Below are 13729 nucleotides of genomic sequence, written 5' to 3' on the forward strand. Positions count from 1 at the left end.
TCAGTTTATCAGGGCTACGTTAGAGCCTCGACCCAACTGTCTTCGGCTCATGGTGTGATTTTTGGAAGACACCATGTCCTCTGAGCTTGACGCACTGTAGTGTTTCTTTGAATTCAATAAACACCTACCGCTGTCTTTTGGACTGCTTAAAGCTGCAGTTTCTGATTTTGACACTTTGAAAGATATATAAAGAACCAGACAGATATCTATTGATAAAAGTAAAAATCACCTTTTGGAATTTGGAATGATGTGGACTAATTATATTAAATTACTTTTTTTTTCTAATTTAATACATAATTTTTAATTACAAATATATACAAAAAGAGATACAGAGGACCACAGAGATATATGTCCGTAAACAGTACAATTTGGAATTGAGAATACAGTGTGTGCAGAATTATTAGGCAGGTTTTCTTTTACAGATAAAATGAGCCAAAAAAGATTGAACTCAAGAATAAAAGTAAAAAAATTATTAAATGCCCATGAGAAGGATGCAATAATAGAATTAGCAAAGTTAAGGCAGCGAAATGTTCATTGGGTCAGCACGGTCAGAAAATACAGGTGGAGAAGAAAAGACATGTTAACTGCAAAAGAATGAAGAATTAATGCGAAGAATTAGGTGAGAAACCATTTAGTCTCCAGCACCATCATTTTCCAGAACTGCAACCTTCCTGGGGTCTCCACGAGTGCAATGTGTCAAGTTCTCAAAGACTTTGCTTGGGCAAAAAATTCTTTAAAATGGCCCTCACTTAATAAGAATAACATGCTGAAGTGTTGTGAAATACATGAAGACTGATTTTGTATAGGCTTTATGGACAGCTAAGTTGTGAGTGACTTGTGATCCTCTTGTACCACTGTTTGAAGAATTTATCTTCCAGAATCTGGCAGTAAGTTCTGGGAGCTCATTTTATTTAATCTCCTATCCTGAAAAGTCGGTCTTGTAGGATTGATTAAAAATGAGCTCCTAAAACTGACCAGAATATCAACTTGCCTAATAATTCTGCACACACTGTAATGTAGATTAATTGTAGAAATAAAACAAAATTAATAAAAAATAAATTAATTAAAAAACTAAATAAAGTAAAACTAAAATAAATCTCAGACACTTGCATTTTTCTAATTGAATACAGTATTTTTCTTTACTAATTACATTATCATATATATGAGTGAAAAGTTTACTTGAAAAAGGAATATGAATCTCTGTTCAAGTGAGCTCTATTGTCTTTCCTATATGTGGAGACATACAAAAGAACAAAATGTCGTGCCTCACAGGACCACAGCGCTTCATATAAACAGACAAATAAATGAACTCAATATTAAATCTTACATATTTAATGAACTCCACAAGTTTGTGTGAAACCTGATGACCATGTTCTGCAGCATGATTGGGGAATGATCCAAAGAATATCTTGTGCTTCATGATCAACGAGTTACAAGATCAGCCACGATGTTTGTTTACTTGATTAGTAACCTATAAATAGTGCAGAATCTTAAATATGTATTCTTCATTTTACGTCATCATGTTTCCTTTGTTTTACATTTTTCAAAGTTCAAAACTTTGTTTATTTCCAGATTTAAATTTGATTGTGAAACTCTTGAAACATTTTCCATGCTTTACTTTTGTCTCTTCTGTGCATTGTTTTTAGCGTCTGGAGGAGATTATGAAAAGAACACGCAAAACAGATGCAGGAGACAAGGTACAGCGCCTTTCTCATTTAAAACAGCCTCACTGCGGCAGTAGCAAGGCTCCAATTTCCCCTTGTGGTTCAAGAGCTCAGAATTTAATTGTGCTCTTTTCTTTTCTTTCCTTCATGCAGAAAGACACAAAATCTACATCTCAAGTTAATGGAAAAGCTTCAGATTCTGAGATGAATAAAGGTATGACGTTAGTTTAAAAGATGTTGGTTCTGTTTGAATCAGCAACAGCCCGTTTATGTCAGTCCCACATAATGTTTTCCCTGGCTCTGTCATTGTACCTTTTTTATTTCTTTGGGTCCAACATTCAAAATAATTTTTCCTTGTTAGGAAAAGCATAAATAAAAGTTCCCACATCCACACCCCTTTCAAAACCTATTAAGCTTATATCTGCAATATTTCCTCAAGGTTGGGAGATGGATATGTTGCTCCATTTAGTCAGCCAGAGAGGGAATAGCGTGCAAAACTGTGTACACATTACTGCTTGTTACTTGCGTCATGTCGAATCCCTGTTGCCGTTCAAAACCAGTGCTTTCTGTAATGGACTATAAAAACTGGCCCAGCGGCTTGGTGAATCCATCACAGTCTATTTACGTAGAGCTTTGACACTCAGTAACTGTTTTTTTCCCCCAAGTGGATGAATGACTATCAAGTCTACTTTCATACAGCTGCTAGTATTATTCTTATTAGCCACTAGAAATACATACACTGCTGTTCAAATTCGTATTTGATCAAAAATACAGTAAAAGTATTATTAAATATTGTGAAATATTACATTTTAAAATGTAATTTATTCCTGTGATGGCAAAGCTGAATTTTGATCTTTCATAAATCATTCTAATATGCTGATTTTGTGTTCAAGAAACATTTAGTCTTATTATCAATGTATAAAACAATTAAATTTGTTTTTTTGTGGAAACCTGATACATTCTTTAAATAGAAGATTCAGAAGAACAGCATTTGTCTTAAATAGAGATTAAACATTACTCATTTCTCTGTAAATTTTGTTCAATTGAATGCATCCTTGCCGAATAAAAGTATGAATTAAAAAAAAATCTTACTGACCTTCAAACTTTTGAATGGTAGTGTAAATACAAATACAGAAGGACATATTCAGAGCAAACTCCTATTATGCATTATGTATTAACCAGCTGTTGTAAATCCATTGAGCACTGGGAATCAGGGAAACAATTCCAGATGAACTGTTGAAATGTTTATTCTGTCAGTTGTACAACCATCTGGCAAAGGAACATTGATTTGGCAAAGGAACGCTAAAACAAACAAGATTGCCATTTTAAGAAACTATTAGCATGACATTCTGTCTTTTCCTAGCAGCTGCTGACTACCAGCCAAGCCCGGCATTGAAACAAGATGGTGTGAATGAAAGGTAAGTCCTGTGTTTGCATTTTTATATTCTGTCAGTTTACCCAGAGGTGACAGTCTTGTTTTCTTGAACACATGGGATGCAAAGACTGCTTTATTCGCTAAATTGTGTTTGCGATATTCAGATTTTTCACATAGATTACATTTGTAGTGGTTTAACACTCATTTAAACCATCTGTTTTCTTTTGCAGTCTGTCCGTTTTTGTGGTCAATGGTGTTCAGACTTCCAAGCACGAGAATGGCTTGTCAGCAAAAGGGGAGGCTTCTCACTTCGAAGAGATCATTCAACTGTCCAATCACAACAACGAACGGGAGAAATCAGAGCTTGACAGACCCAACGAGCCAATCATGGCCTTTGAGAGCGGAGAATCATTCCTTAAGAAAACAGGCCCCATTAAGCCTCAGCATGTGGCAGGTGAGCATCTAAAAAGTTTATAATATTTCAGTGTCAATCTCTTCTTAGACTGCATTGTGACGTGATAAATTTCAAGCAATTAGCATTTTTTTCAGAGAAGTCCATTATAGACAAGTCCATTTTAACAGTTCTTGTTGCGTGTTAACTATTAATGTTTCTTTTGTTGGGAAAGAGTAATTGTCATCATCTTTCTGACATTTTTTGCACCTGGAGGGTTAATGTTGTCTCAGGTGCGGGTGTCATAGTGGCTGTATTTTGCCCTGCGGGTGCGTCAGGCAGGGGTAACGGGGTGAAGAGCCTGGCACTGAGCTGGATTCTGAAATGGTGTCATGAAGACCTGATCCGCCCCCACTGGCACCCAAGACTGGAAACAGGACCCCTTGGCTTAGCTCTTCACCCCCCCCTTTCCCTCGGCCTGGTCAGCATTAATTGGTCCCACTCCCCTCAGCACGTACCTCCACCTGTCCTCCTGCAGACAGCCCTCCAGCCATTAATCATCCGCAAAGAAAACACAAGGGGGTTTACCTCATACCATGCCAGCTCTTGTAAACTGAGATGTACATTTTTAATCCCAAGTGATATGCAGGATCTTTGCTTTGCTATATCTGGAGCGCAACCCTCATCTCATGTTAGGTATAGAATTATTATAGACGTATCATGTGAGTGCGAAGATAGAAACATCCATTTTCTCAGGACTAAAGCACTCATTTTTTTGTGTACCATGCTGGAAAACCAAGTTGTACCAGGTTGTTTTAAATATGCTAATTTAACATAAATGAGTCCATATCAGCTAAGCAACCTACTTATACCAGCTAAAAGTAGGAATGGGCATGAGTTCCTGGTTATTAATTATGAAACTGTAATTTTGTATAAAACATTTTTTACATTACTGTTCAAAAGTTTGGGGTCAGTAAGATTTTAAAAGAACTGTCTTATTACCAAGTTTGAATATATTTGATTAAAAATGCAGTAAAAACGGCAATATTGTGAAATATTATAACAATTTAAAAGTTTTCTATTTGAATATATTTTTTAATGTAATTTATTTCTGGGATCGTCAGCAGACATTACTCCAGCCTTCAGTGTCACATGATCAATGTTGAAAACCTTTGTGCTGCTTAATATTTTTGTGGAAACTGATAATTTTTTCAGGATTCTTTGATTTCTTTAACACCTCTTTTGATCAATATATTGTATCCTTCCAGAATAAAAGTAAAAAAAAAAAAACCTAACAATATTTAGAACAGTAGTGTATCTAAATAATTAATTAAAAAATAAAAATATTAATATAATTAATTATTCCATTTAGTAAAATCCAGGTTTTTTTAAATATAGGTGTTTAAATCATTAAAACAAAAAATTATAATTTAAAAAAGACACAGTCTGAGTCTTAAAACGTGACGCTCATGTTGTAAGATGCTGAAAAAAAGTCTGGAAAAAATCCCTTTGTGATCTTTGAGTACCTAAGCAGTGTGTCCCAATTTATTAAAATCGAATTAATTAATTACATTGTGTAATACATTAAACACATGTCTACTCTCCATATTCTTCCTCCAGAGGTCCTCTGAGGTCATAAACTGTTGGATGAAGCCTTAAATCTGCGAGTCCTTCATCAACGTCTGCCCAAGGGACCAGTGGAAAGAAGCACAGCATGCAAGAGACCTGTGCCAAACCCAAAAACTGTCTTCTGTTTAGACTTTACAGAGCAACCCCTCCATCAGAGCCTCTCTTATGGTGCGTGATGGAAATTACAAGGAAGCTACACAACAATCAAGCTGAGCTAAACGCCAACGTACACCGGAATCACCATTCATCAAGACCCTGACCTCACACACTATATGGCAGACCAATTCATGCCTCGCTCTGATCACCACAGTACAATGTTAGGTTTTTTGTCTTGTTTTTTGTTTTAAAAAAATGCTTGTGACAAACAATAATCCTTTTTGTTATTCATGCTATTATGGGTTGAACGCAGAAGTGCTTTGGGTGTTTTATTTTTCAATGTTTAGTTATTTAACTTGAAGAGAATTGTAACTACTGGGTACAGTTGTATGTGAATAATGTAAATTGGAAGAGACGATCTGTGAATAAAACAGAATGAAAGGGACAGCCATGTCTGCACTGTTTCAGAGTTTTTAATGCTAGAGATGCAATTAATATTGTCTTGTATAGTGAAATAATTTTTTATGCCATAGATGTACCAGATTAATGCATACAGATATAAACATGGATGAATGTGCTTACTTGCATAAGAAATGTGTCATATCCAAATATATCAACAGCCAGATTCACCATGCATGCACATGCAACTGCAATACTGAAGTTTGTTTTAAATTTTAAACCTTAAAGATGGCTTGGCTTTATCATTATAAGAAACTTGTCACTAACTGACATGTCCTATGTTAGAGCCTTATCATAATATTCCTGGTTTTCTTGTTGGTAAATTGCCTGTTATTTCAAGTTTATGCCTATTTATTAACCAGAACAGATCGCCAGTACCCAAAGGCATCCTATTTAACTCCAAATGATGGCAATTTATTGCCACTCTGGAACTTTTTTAGACTGTGAGAGCGCAAACCTTTGGCCTTGGTTGTTGGCATAATAATTTTATGTAGTGTTTCCAATCATGCTCCATTCTGAGGAGCTGAAACTGAGTGTATATTACTGATGCCCTCAATAATTCAGTTATTTTGAAGTAATTAGTCATGAAAAAAATTTATGAGAAAAATTTATGGCCCATTCACACCAAGAACAATATAACTACATTGGTGTCCACACCAATTCACAATATCATTCTGTTTATTATAAGCATGCATTGCCATTCTGACATCTGCCACCTGAAGCTCTTTAAAGCAGAATGGATTCTGATTGACTGTCATTGTTTTAATCATTCATCAGCTGGGAAAAGTCATTTTGAAAGTGATTCCAATTAACAATATTGTTCCTCTGTGCTGTTATCGTTATAGTTGTAATTTAGACTCTGCTATTTTGAAGTTTAGAACAATTTTTAAAACTATTTTTATTGTTATCGTTATAGTTATCCTTGCTGTGAATGGGTCTTAAAACTTTTATTGAAGAATAGATATTGAATTAAATTAGAATTATTATTTTTTTTCATGCAAACAATGTCCAATGCAATTTAAATTGAATGGAGAAAACACTCCTCCTTTAGACTGCTGTATTTACAGCTTTAATCTGAGTGATATAGCAATGATCTGTGATATGGAGGTAATGCATATCCTTTTTGGGAAATCTAACCAGGTCCAAGATGGCTCAGCTGTCCCTACTTAATGCTTTTCCAGAAGGCCATCGAGCCATGAGTTACATGCCTGTACCACGCTCACATCCCCCTGACCTTTGTGCACATACTTCAGCACGCTTGCCATCTGTATAGCATGACCTCTAAAACCACCTCGATTGATGTCTCTCTCTCCCCCTGCATTCAGAACTAACATCGCACTAAACCACAATCACCATGCTTACTTTTCAAAGATTTTGTGTAGTCAAGAAGAGGTTCTTTTTTGCCTCTTTTTCTTTAGGCTCAAACTCTCCATCCTGTTTCTTTCATTTGTTTTACGCAAAAAACAATTTGTTTTATCCTGTTTGTTTTTTTTGTCTGTCTGTAAGGCGGAACTTCTGTAAAACAGTGTAACTCTGACCTTTGTAGAACAGTTTGTCAGAGGTTATGGTTTATTATTGTCCATTATGACACATCTGTCATATTCATACACAGTAGGGGGCAGCAAATCAACACACATGTATGTACTCACTGATCAGGTTTCTCTCACCCGAAGACATTCAGACTGGTTGCCAACATTTATTTTACTTTGCTGCCTCTGTTTCAAAGAAGAATGTGAAGTATGGGACTGGCTATATTTTCCAGCCCAGTGTTGCCTGTAACTTCAGATGGGCCCACAAATGATGGGTTTGTTTCAACATTGTGTTGTTGCTGTGGGTATTGCTCCAATTGCGGGTGCCGCTTGTGTTGTCCTGCTGGGGAAAATAAGAGGGGCTATATTTAGGCCGATGTCAGTCGCTAGTGAGTAATAACACTGAGGCAATGCCAAGGTGATGAATTAATTTACATAGAATGAGGACCAGTGGAAGGTATACGATTGGCCTAGATGTGATGGAAACAAGAAGACAGAGGTTCTTTATTAAGGTCATGTCACTCAGACAGTCCTGGAATAGCTTGGGTGTGAGATGGGGAAACACATCATAAAGTTTTTGACATGTTGATTAACAGCCTGTTATCTCATCAGGGCCTTTCTGGATTTCCTCTGCTAACTTCCAGTGATGATAAGTCAGTTTTTCCCATGAGACTTACTTCATAAAAGTTAAGCACATTATAGTTATCTTTAAGGGGGACCAATAATTTACTAGTTGTTCTGCAAACGTCTTAAGCTGCTATGTTCTTTCAGTTGTGGATTTATGTGGACTAATAATTTGTGACCCTGGACCACAAAACGTAAGTGTCAGTTTTTTTAAATTGAGATTTATACATCATCTGAAATCTGAATAAATAAGCTTTCCATCGATATGGTTTGTTAAGATATGACAATATTTGGCCGAGATACAACTATTTGAAAATCTGGAATCTGAGGGTGCAAAAAAATCAAAATACTGAGAAAATCTGAGAAAAGTTGTCCAAATAAAGTTCTTAGCAATGCATATTACTAATCAAAAATTACATTTTGATATATTTACGATAGGAAATTTACTAAATATCTTCATGGAACATGATCTTTACTTAATTTCCTAATGATTTTTGGCATAAAAGAAAAATTGATAATTTTGACCCATGCAATGTATTTTTGGCTATTGCTACAAATGTACTCTCATAGCGACTTAAGACTGGTTTTGTGGTCCAGGGTCACATTTATTGACGCATTTCAAAACTAGCATAAAGCAATAGGCTAGAGATTTTAACATGACTGAGGCACAACTGACACTTTCTTTAGAAAATGTAAAATTGTCTATTTATTGTCTACTTTGTTTATTGCTGGTCATTCATGTTTTTATTAAAGCATTACTTGTGCTTTTCAAGACAAGGATAAAGCAAATTAGGTTAGAGATTTGAACACGACTGAGGTACATCTGACATTTTCTTCAGAAAATGTAATAGCTATAGCCTATTATATTCTACTTTGTTTATTGCTTATTGAGATTTTTTTTTTAATCAGTAATTTACATTTTAGACAGTATTGCTAGCAATAGTCAACTTTTGCTCTGCCAACTGAGAAAAAAAAACAATAGCTAAATAGGTTTCACCATTGTGCATGTTGAGCATATCATTCCTGAATGATTCAAGGTTTATCAATCAAACATTGAAACACAAATACGTGCATTCTGTATTTGTAAAGCAGCCTGTTTTCAGCTCCAATATATAGCAGCATTGCGCCTAGGGGCGATCAGAGTTCAAATACTCTTATTATAATAAAGAAGAAGTCTTATCATAATAAAGAAGAAAAAAAACAGCCTGTCAATCATTCTGTCACAGTTAACAGTGGCTTGTTTCACTCCTGAATGAATGGGTTTTTGAACAAATTAGATGAATGAATCATTGAATGACTCACTCATATAGACATTTTTAAATTCAGAACAGCATTCTGCTTCTGCGATTACTTTTATATGATAGAGTATGCCAGTATGCATTTCCTTGCGACTTGGTCTAAATGAGTCTACTCCACTAAGCTACTGTTATAAACATGAGCCCCGTCAGACTGGTCGTGGCGGCGGTGTTGCAACAATATATAGTGATATTCTCAATGTCACTCAGAAAACAGGATACAGGAGGTTTAACGCATTCGAAATACTTCTGCTTAAATGTTACACTGTTAGATATGCAAAAGAAATCTCTTGCTCTGGCTACTGTGTATAGACCGCCAGGGCCATATACAGATTTCCTAAAAGAATTTGCAGATTTCCTCTCAGATCTATTGGTTAATGTTGATAAAGTGCTAATTGTCGGAGATTTTAACATTCACGTTGATAATACAAATGATGCGTTAGGACTTGCGTTTACTGACCTAATAAACTCTTTTGGAGTCAAGCAAAACGTCACCGGGCCCACTCATCGTTTTAATCATATGCTAGATTTAATTATATCGCATGGACTTGATCTTACTGATATAGATATCGTACCTCAAAGTGATGATGTTACTGATCATTTCCTTGTATCGTGCATGCTGCGTATTACTGATATTAGTTATATGGCTCCGCGTTATCGTCCGGGCAGAACTATTGTTCCAGCCACCAAAGACAGATTCACAAATAACCTGCCTGATTTATCTCAACTGCTCTGTGTACCCATAAATACACATGAACTAGACGAAATGACTAGCAACATGGGCACTATCTTCGCTAATACATTAGAAGCTGTTGCCCCCCTCAAATTGAAAAATGTTAGAGAAAAACGTACTGCGCCATGGTACAACAGTTATACCCACTCTCTCAAGAAAGAAACTCGTAATCTTGAGCGCAGATGGAGAAAAACTAACTTGGAAGTTTTTAGAATTGAGTGGGAAAACAGTATGTCCAGCTATAGACAGGCTCTAAAAGCTGCCAGGGTAGAGCATATCCGCAAACTCATAGATAATAACCAAAACAATCCAAGGTTCTTAGCACAGTGGCTAGATTAACAAATAAACAGATGCCACCCAATCTAAATATTCCCTCACAGTTTAATAGTAATGACTTTATGAATTTATTTACTGATAAAATAGATAACATCAGAAATACAATAACAAATGTAGATTCTACTGCGTCTAGTATTTCAGCTTCATTCATCTTACCCAAAGAAAAACTGCAGTGCTTTACAACTATAGGACAGGAAGAGCTAAATAAACTTATCAGTGCATCTAAACCAACAACATGTTTATTAGATCCTGTACAAACTAAACTACTGAAAGAGTTGTTACCTGTAGCAGAAGAACTGTTTCTCAATATTATTAACTCATCGTTATCTTGAGGTCATGTCCCAAAACCATTCAAGCTGGCGGTTATTAAGTCTCGTATTAAGAAACCACAACTAGATTCCAATGAACTGGCAAATTACAGACCCATTTCAAATCTTCCGTTTATGTCTAAAATTTTAGAAAAAGTGGTGTCTGCTCAATTGTTCTCCTTCTTGCAAAAAAAATGATCTCTACGAAGAATTTCAGTCCGGTTTCAGGCCTCACCATAGTACAGAAACTGCACTTGTTAAAATTACAAATGACTTGCTTCTTGCTTCAGACCAAGGCTGCATCTCATTGCTAGTATTACTTGATCTTAGTGCTGGGTTTGACACTATAGACCATGACATACTCATAGATCGATTACAAAACTATACTGGTATTCAAGGGCATTAAGATGGTTTAGATCCTACCTGTCCGATCGCTACCACTTTGTTCATTTAAATGGGGAGTCATCTCAATTATCACCAGTAAAGTATGGAGTACCACAAGGATCTGTCCTAGGTCCTCTGCTATTTTCAATATACATGTTGCCTCTTGGTAATATTATTAGAAAATACGGGATTAGTTTTCATTGTTATGCTGATGATACTCAACTATATATCTCAACAAGACCAGATGAAACTTCTCAACTATCTATGCTAATAGATTGTGTAAAAAAATTTAAAGATTGGATGACCAATAATTTCCTCCTATTAAATTCAGATAAGACAGAGATATTACTTATTGGACCAAAAAACAGTACACAGAATCGCTTGGATTACAATTTGCAACTAGACGGATGTACTGTCACGTCCTCTAAAGTCAAAAATCTGGGTGTTATATTAGACAGCAACTTGTCCTTTGAAAATCATATTTCCCATGTTACAAAAACAGCATTTTTCCATCTTAGAAACATTGCCAAGCTTCGAAACATGCTACCGGTTTCTGATGCAGAAAAGCTAGTTCGTGCATTCATTACCTCTAGACTGGACTATTGTAATGCACTGCTAGGTGGTTGTCCTGCATCTTCAATAAACAAGCTACAGATAGTACAAAATGCAGTGGCTAGAGTTCTTACCAGGTCAAGAAAATATGATCATATTACCCCAATTTTACAGTCTCTGCACTGGCTACCTATTAAGTTCCATATCATTTACAAAATATTATTACTTGCCTATAAGGCCCGAAATGGTTTAGCTCCTGCGTACATAACTTGTGTTCTACCACACTACAATCCAACCCGCTCCCTAAGGTCGCAAAACTCTGGCAAAGTCCACTGGCAAAGTCCACTAAAGGAGGTAGAGCTTTTTCACATTTGGCTCCCAAACTCTGGAATAGCCTTCCTAATAACGTTCGGTGTTCAGATGCACTTTCTCAGAATCAGAATGAGGTTCATTGGCCAAGTATGTTTACACATACAAGGAATTTTTTGTAGTGACAGAAGCTCCACAGTGCAACAGAAAGACAGCAACAGGACAGGACACAGATAATAAAAGAATAATATACAAATATCCAAATAGGCAATGTACAAAGCAGCAAAAACACAATATATAATATAGACAACTATGTATGTACAGGTCAAATATGTGCAAATTAGAAATGGGAAAATAAAAATAAAATAAGTGAGTGTGGTGAATGCATAATGTATTATAGTTGTGTGTTCCACGTTTATTGTTGAGTGTTCATGAGATGGATTGCCTGAGGGAAGAAACTGTTCCTGTGTCTGGTCATTCTGGTGCTCAGAGCTTTGTAGCGTCGACCAGATGGTAACAGTTCAAAGAGGGAGTGTGCTGGATGTGTGATTTTATCACAGAGTGATTTTACCAGCCCTTTTGCTCACTCTGGATAAGTACAGTTCTTGGAGAGTGGGGAGGGTAGTACCAATGATTCGCTCAGCAGTCCGGACTACCCTCCGTAGTCTTCTGAAGTCAGATTTGGTAGCTAAGCTGAACCAGACAGTTATTGAAGTGCAGAGGATGGATTCAATGATGGCGGGGTAGAACTGTTTCAGCAGCTCCTGTGGCAGATTGAAGTTCCTCAGCTGGTGAAGGAAGTACAACCTCTGCTGGGCCTTTCTGACAATGCAGTCTATGTGAATATCCCACTTCAGGTCCTGAGAGATGGTGGTGCCCAGGAATCTGAATGACTCCACTGCAGTCAGAGTGCTGTTCATGATGGTGAGTGGGGGGAGAGCAGGGGGGGGGGGGGGGGGGTTTCTCCTGAAGTCCATGATCATCTCCACAGTTTTGAGCGTATTAAGCTCCAGATTGTTAAGACTGCACCAGACAGCCAGCTCCTTAACCTCCTGTCTGTAAGCAGACTCGTCACCGTCCTGGATGAGGCCGATCAGTGTGGTGTCGTCTGCGAACTTTAGGAGCTTGACAGAGGGGACTTTAGAGGTTGCAGTCATTGGTGTAGAGGGAGAAGAGCAGTGGGGAGAGTACGCAGCCCTGAGGAGCTCCAGTGCTGATGGTACGAGTGCCGGATGTGAATTTACCAAGCTTTACTAACTGCTGTCTGTCTGTCAGGAAGCTGTTGATAAACTGACAGACAGAGGTGGGGATGGAGAGCTGAGTTAGTTTATTCTGAAGGGTGTCCGTGATGATGGTGTTAAAAGCGAAGCTGAAGTCCACAAACAGGATCCTCACATAAGTCCCTGGTCTGTCCAGATGCTTCAGGATGAAGTGCAGTCCCATGTTGACAGCATCATCCACAGACCTGTTTGCTCTGTAGGCAAACTGCAGGGGGTCCAGTAAGGGTCCAGTGATGTCCTTCAGATAAGCCAAAACCAGTCATGTGATGTGCTGTCTGTATTTTGGCAGTTCGCGGGAGAGATTTGCTTTATTAAAGTCCCCAAGAATGATTAAAACAGAGTCCGGGTGTTGTTGCTCACTCTCTGTGATCAGATCAGCGAGTTTCTGTAAAGCTGTGCTCACGTGCACTTGCGGTGGAATGTAGACACTCACAAGAATGAACGAGCAGAACTCCCGCGGCGAATAGAAGGCTTGCAGTTAATGAAGAGCGTTTCTAGATCTGAACAGCACATCTTCTTTAACACAGTTACATCTGTACACCACCTCTCATTGATGTAAAAGCACATCCCGCCGCCACACGATTTCCCCATTGATTCTGCATCCCGATCTGCTCTGATCAGCTGGAAATTAGGCAGATGAATCGCGCTGTCTGGTATGTCGCCATTTAGCCAGGTTTCCGTGAAACACAGAGCAGCAGAGTTCGCCGCCTCGCTTCCCCCGTCTGCACGTCCTCCTGAAGCGTTTGACCAGAGCTACTGCTCCGC

General features: G+C 37.5%; 1 protein-coding gene across 7 annotated transcripts in view; it reads left to right on the forward strand.

Annotated features, from left to right (window-relative positions):
* The window catches only part of LOC306878272 (ensconsin-like), a 40179-nt gene extending 34569 nt beyond the window's left edge, over positions 1-5610 (forward strand). For 4 of the 7 annotated variants that reach the window (XM_079430519.1, XM_079430517.1, XM_079430516.1 and 1 more), the window contains 5 exons: positions 1647-1697; positions 1818-1878; positions 3028-3082; positions 3270-3493; positions 5051-5610. In XM_079430519.1, the coding sequence (XP_079286645.1) occupies positions 1647-1697; positions 1818-1878; positions 3028-3082; positions 3270-3493; positions 5051-5061 (402 nt within the window). In that variant the 3' untranslated portion in view covers positions 5062-5610. The remainder of the gene's footprint in view (positions 1-1646; positions 1698-1817; positions 1879-3027; positions 3083-3269; positions 3494-5050) is intronic. The other 3 variants (XM_079430520.1, XM_079430518.1, XM_079430515.1) reach the window with 1 other exon arrangement.
* The last annotated feature ends 8119 nt before the right edge of the window (positions 5611-13729 follow it).

This window comes from Barbus barbus, assembly GCF_936440315.1.
Source record: "Barbus barbus genome assembly, chromosome: 12".
In the NCBI taxonomy this organism is placed as follows: Eukaryota; Metazoa; Chordata; class Actinopteri; order Cypriniformes; family Cyprinidae; genus Barbus; species Barbus barbus.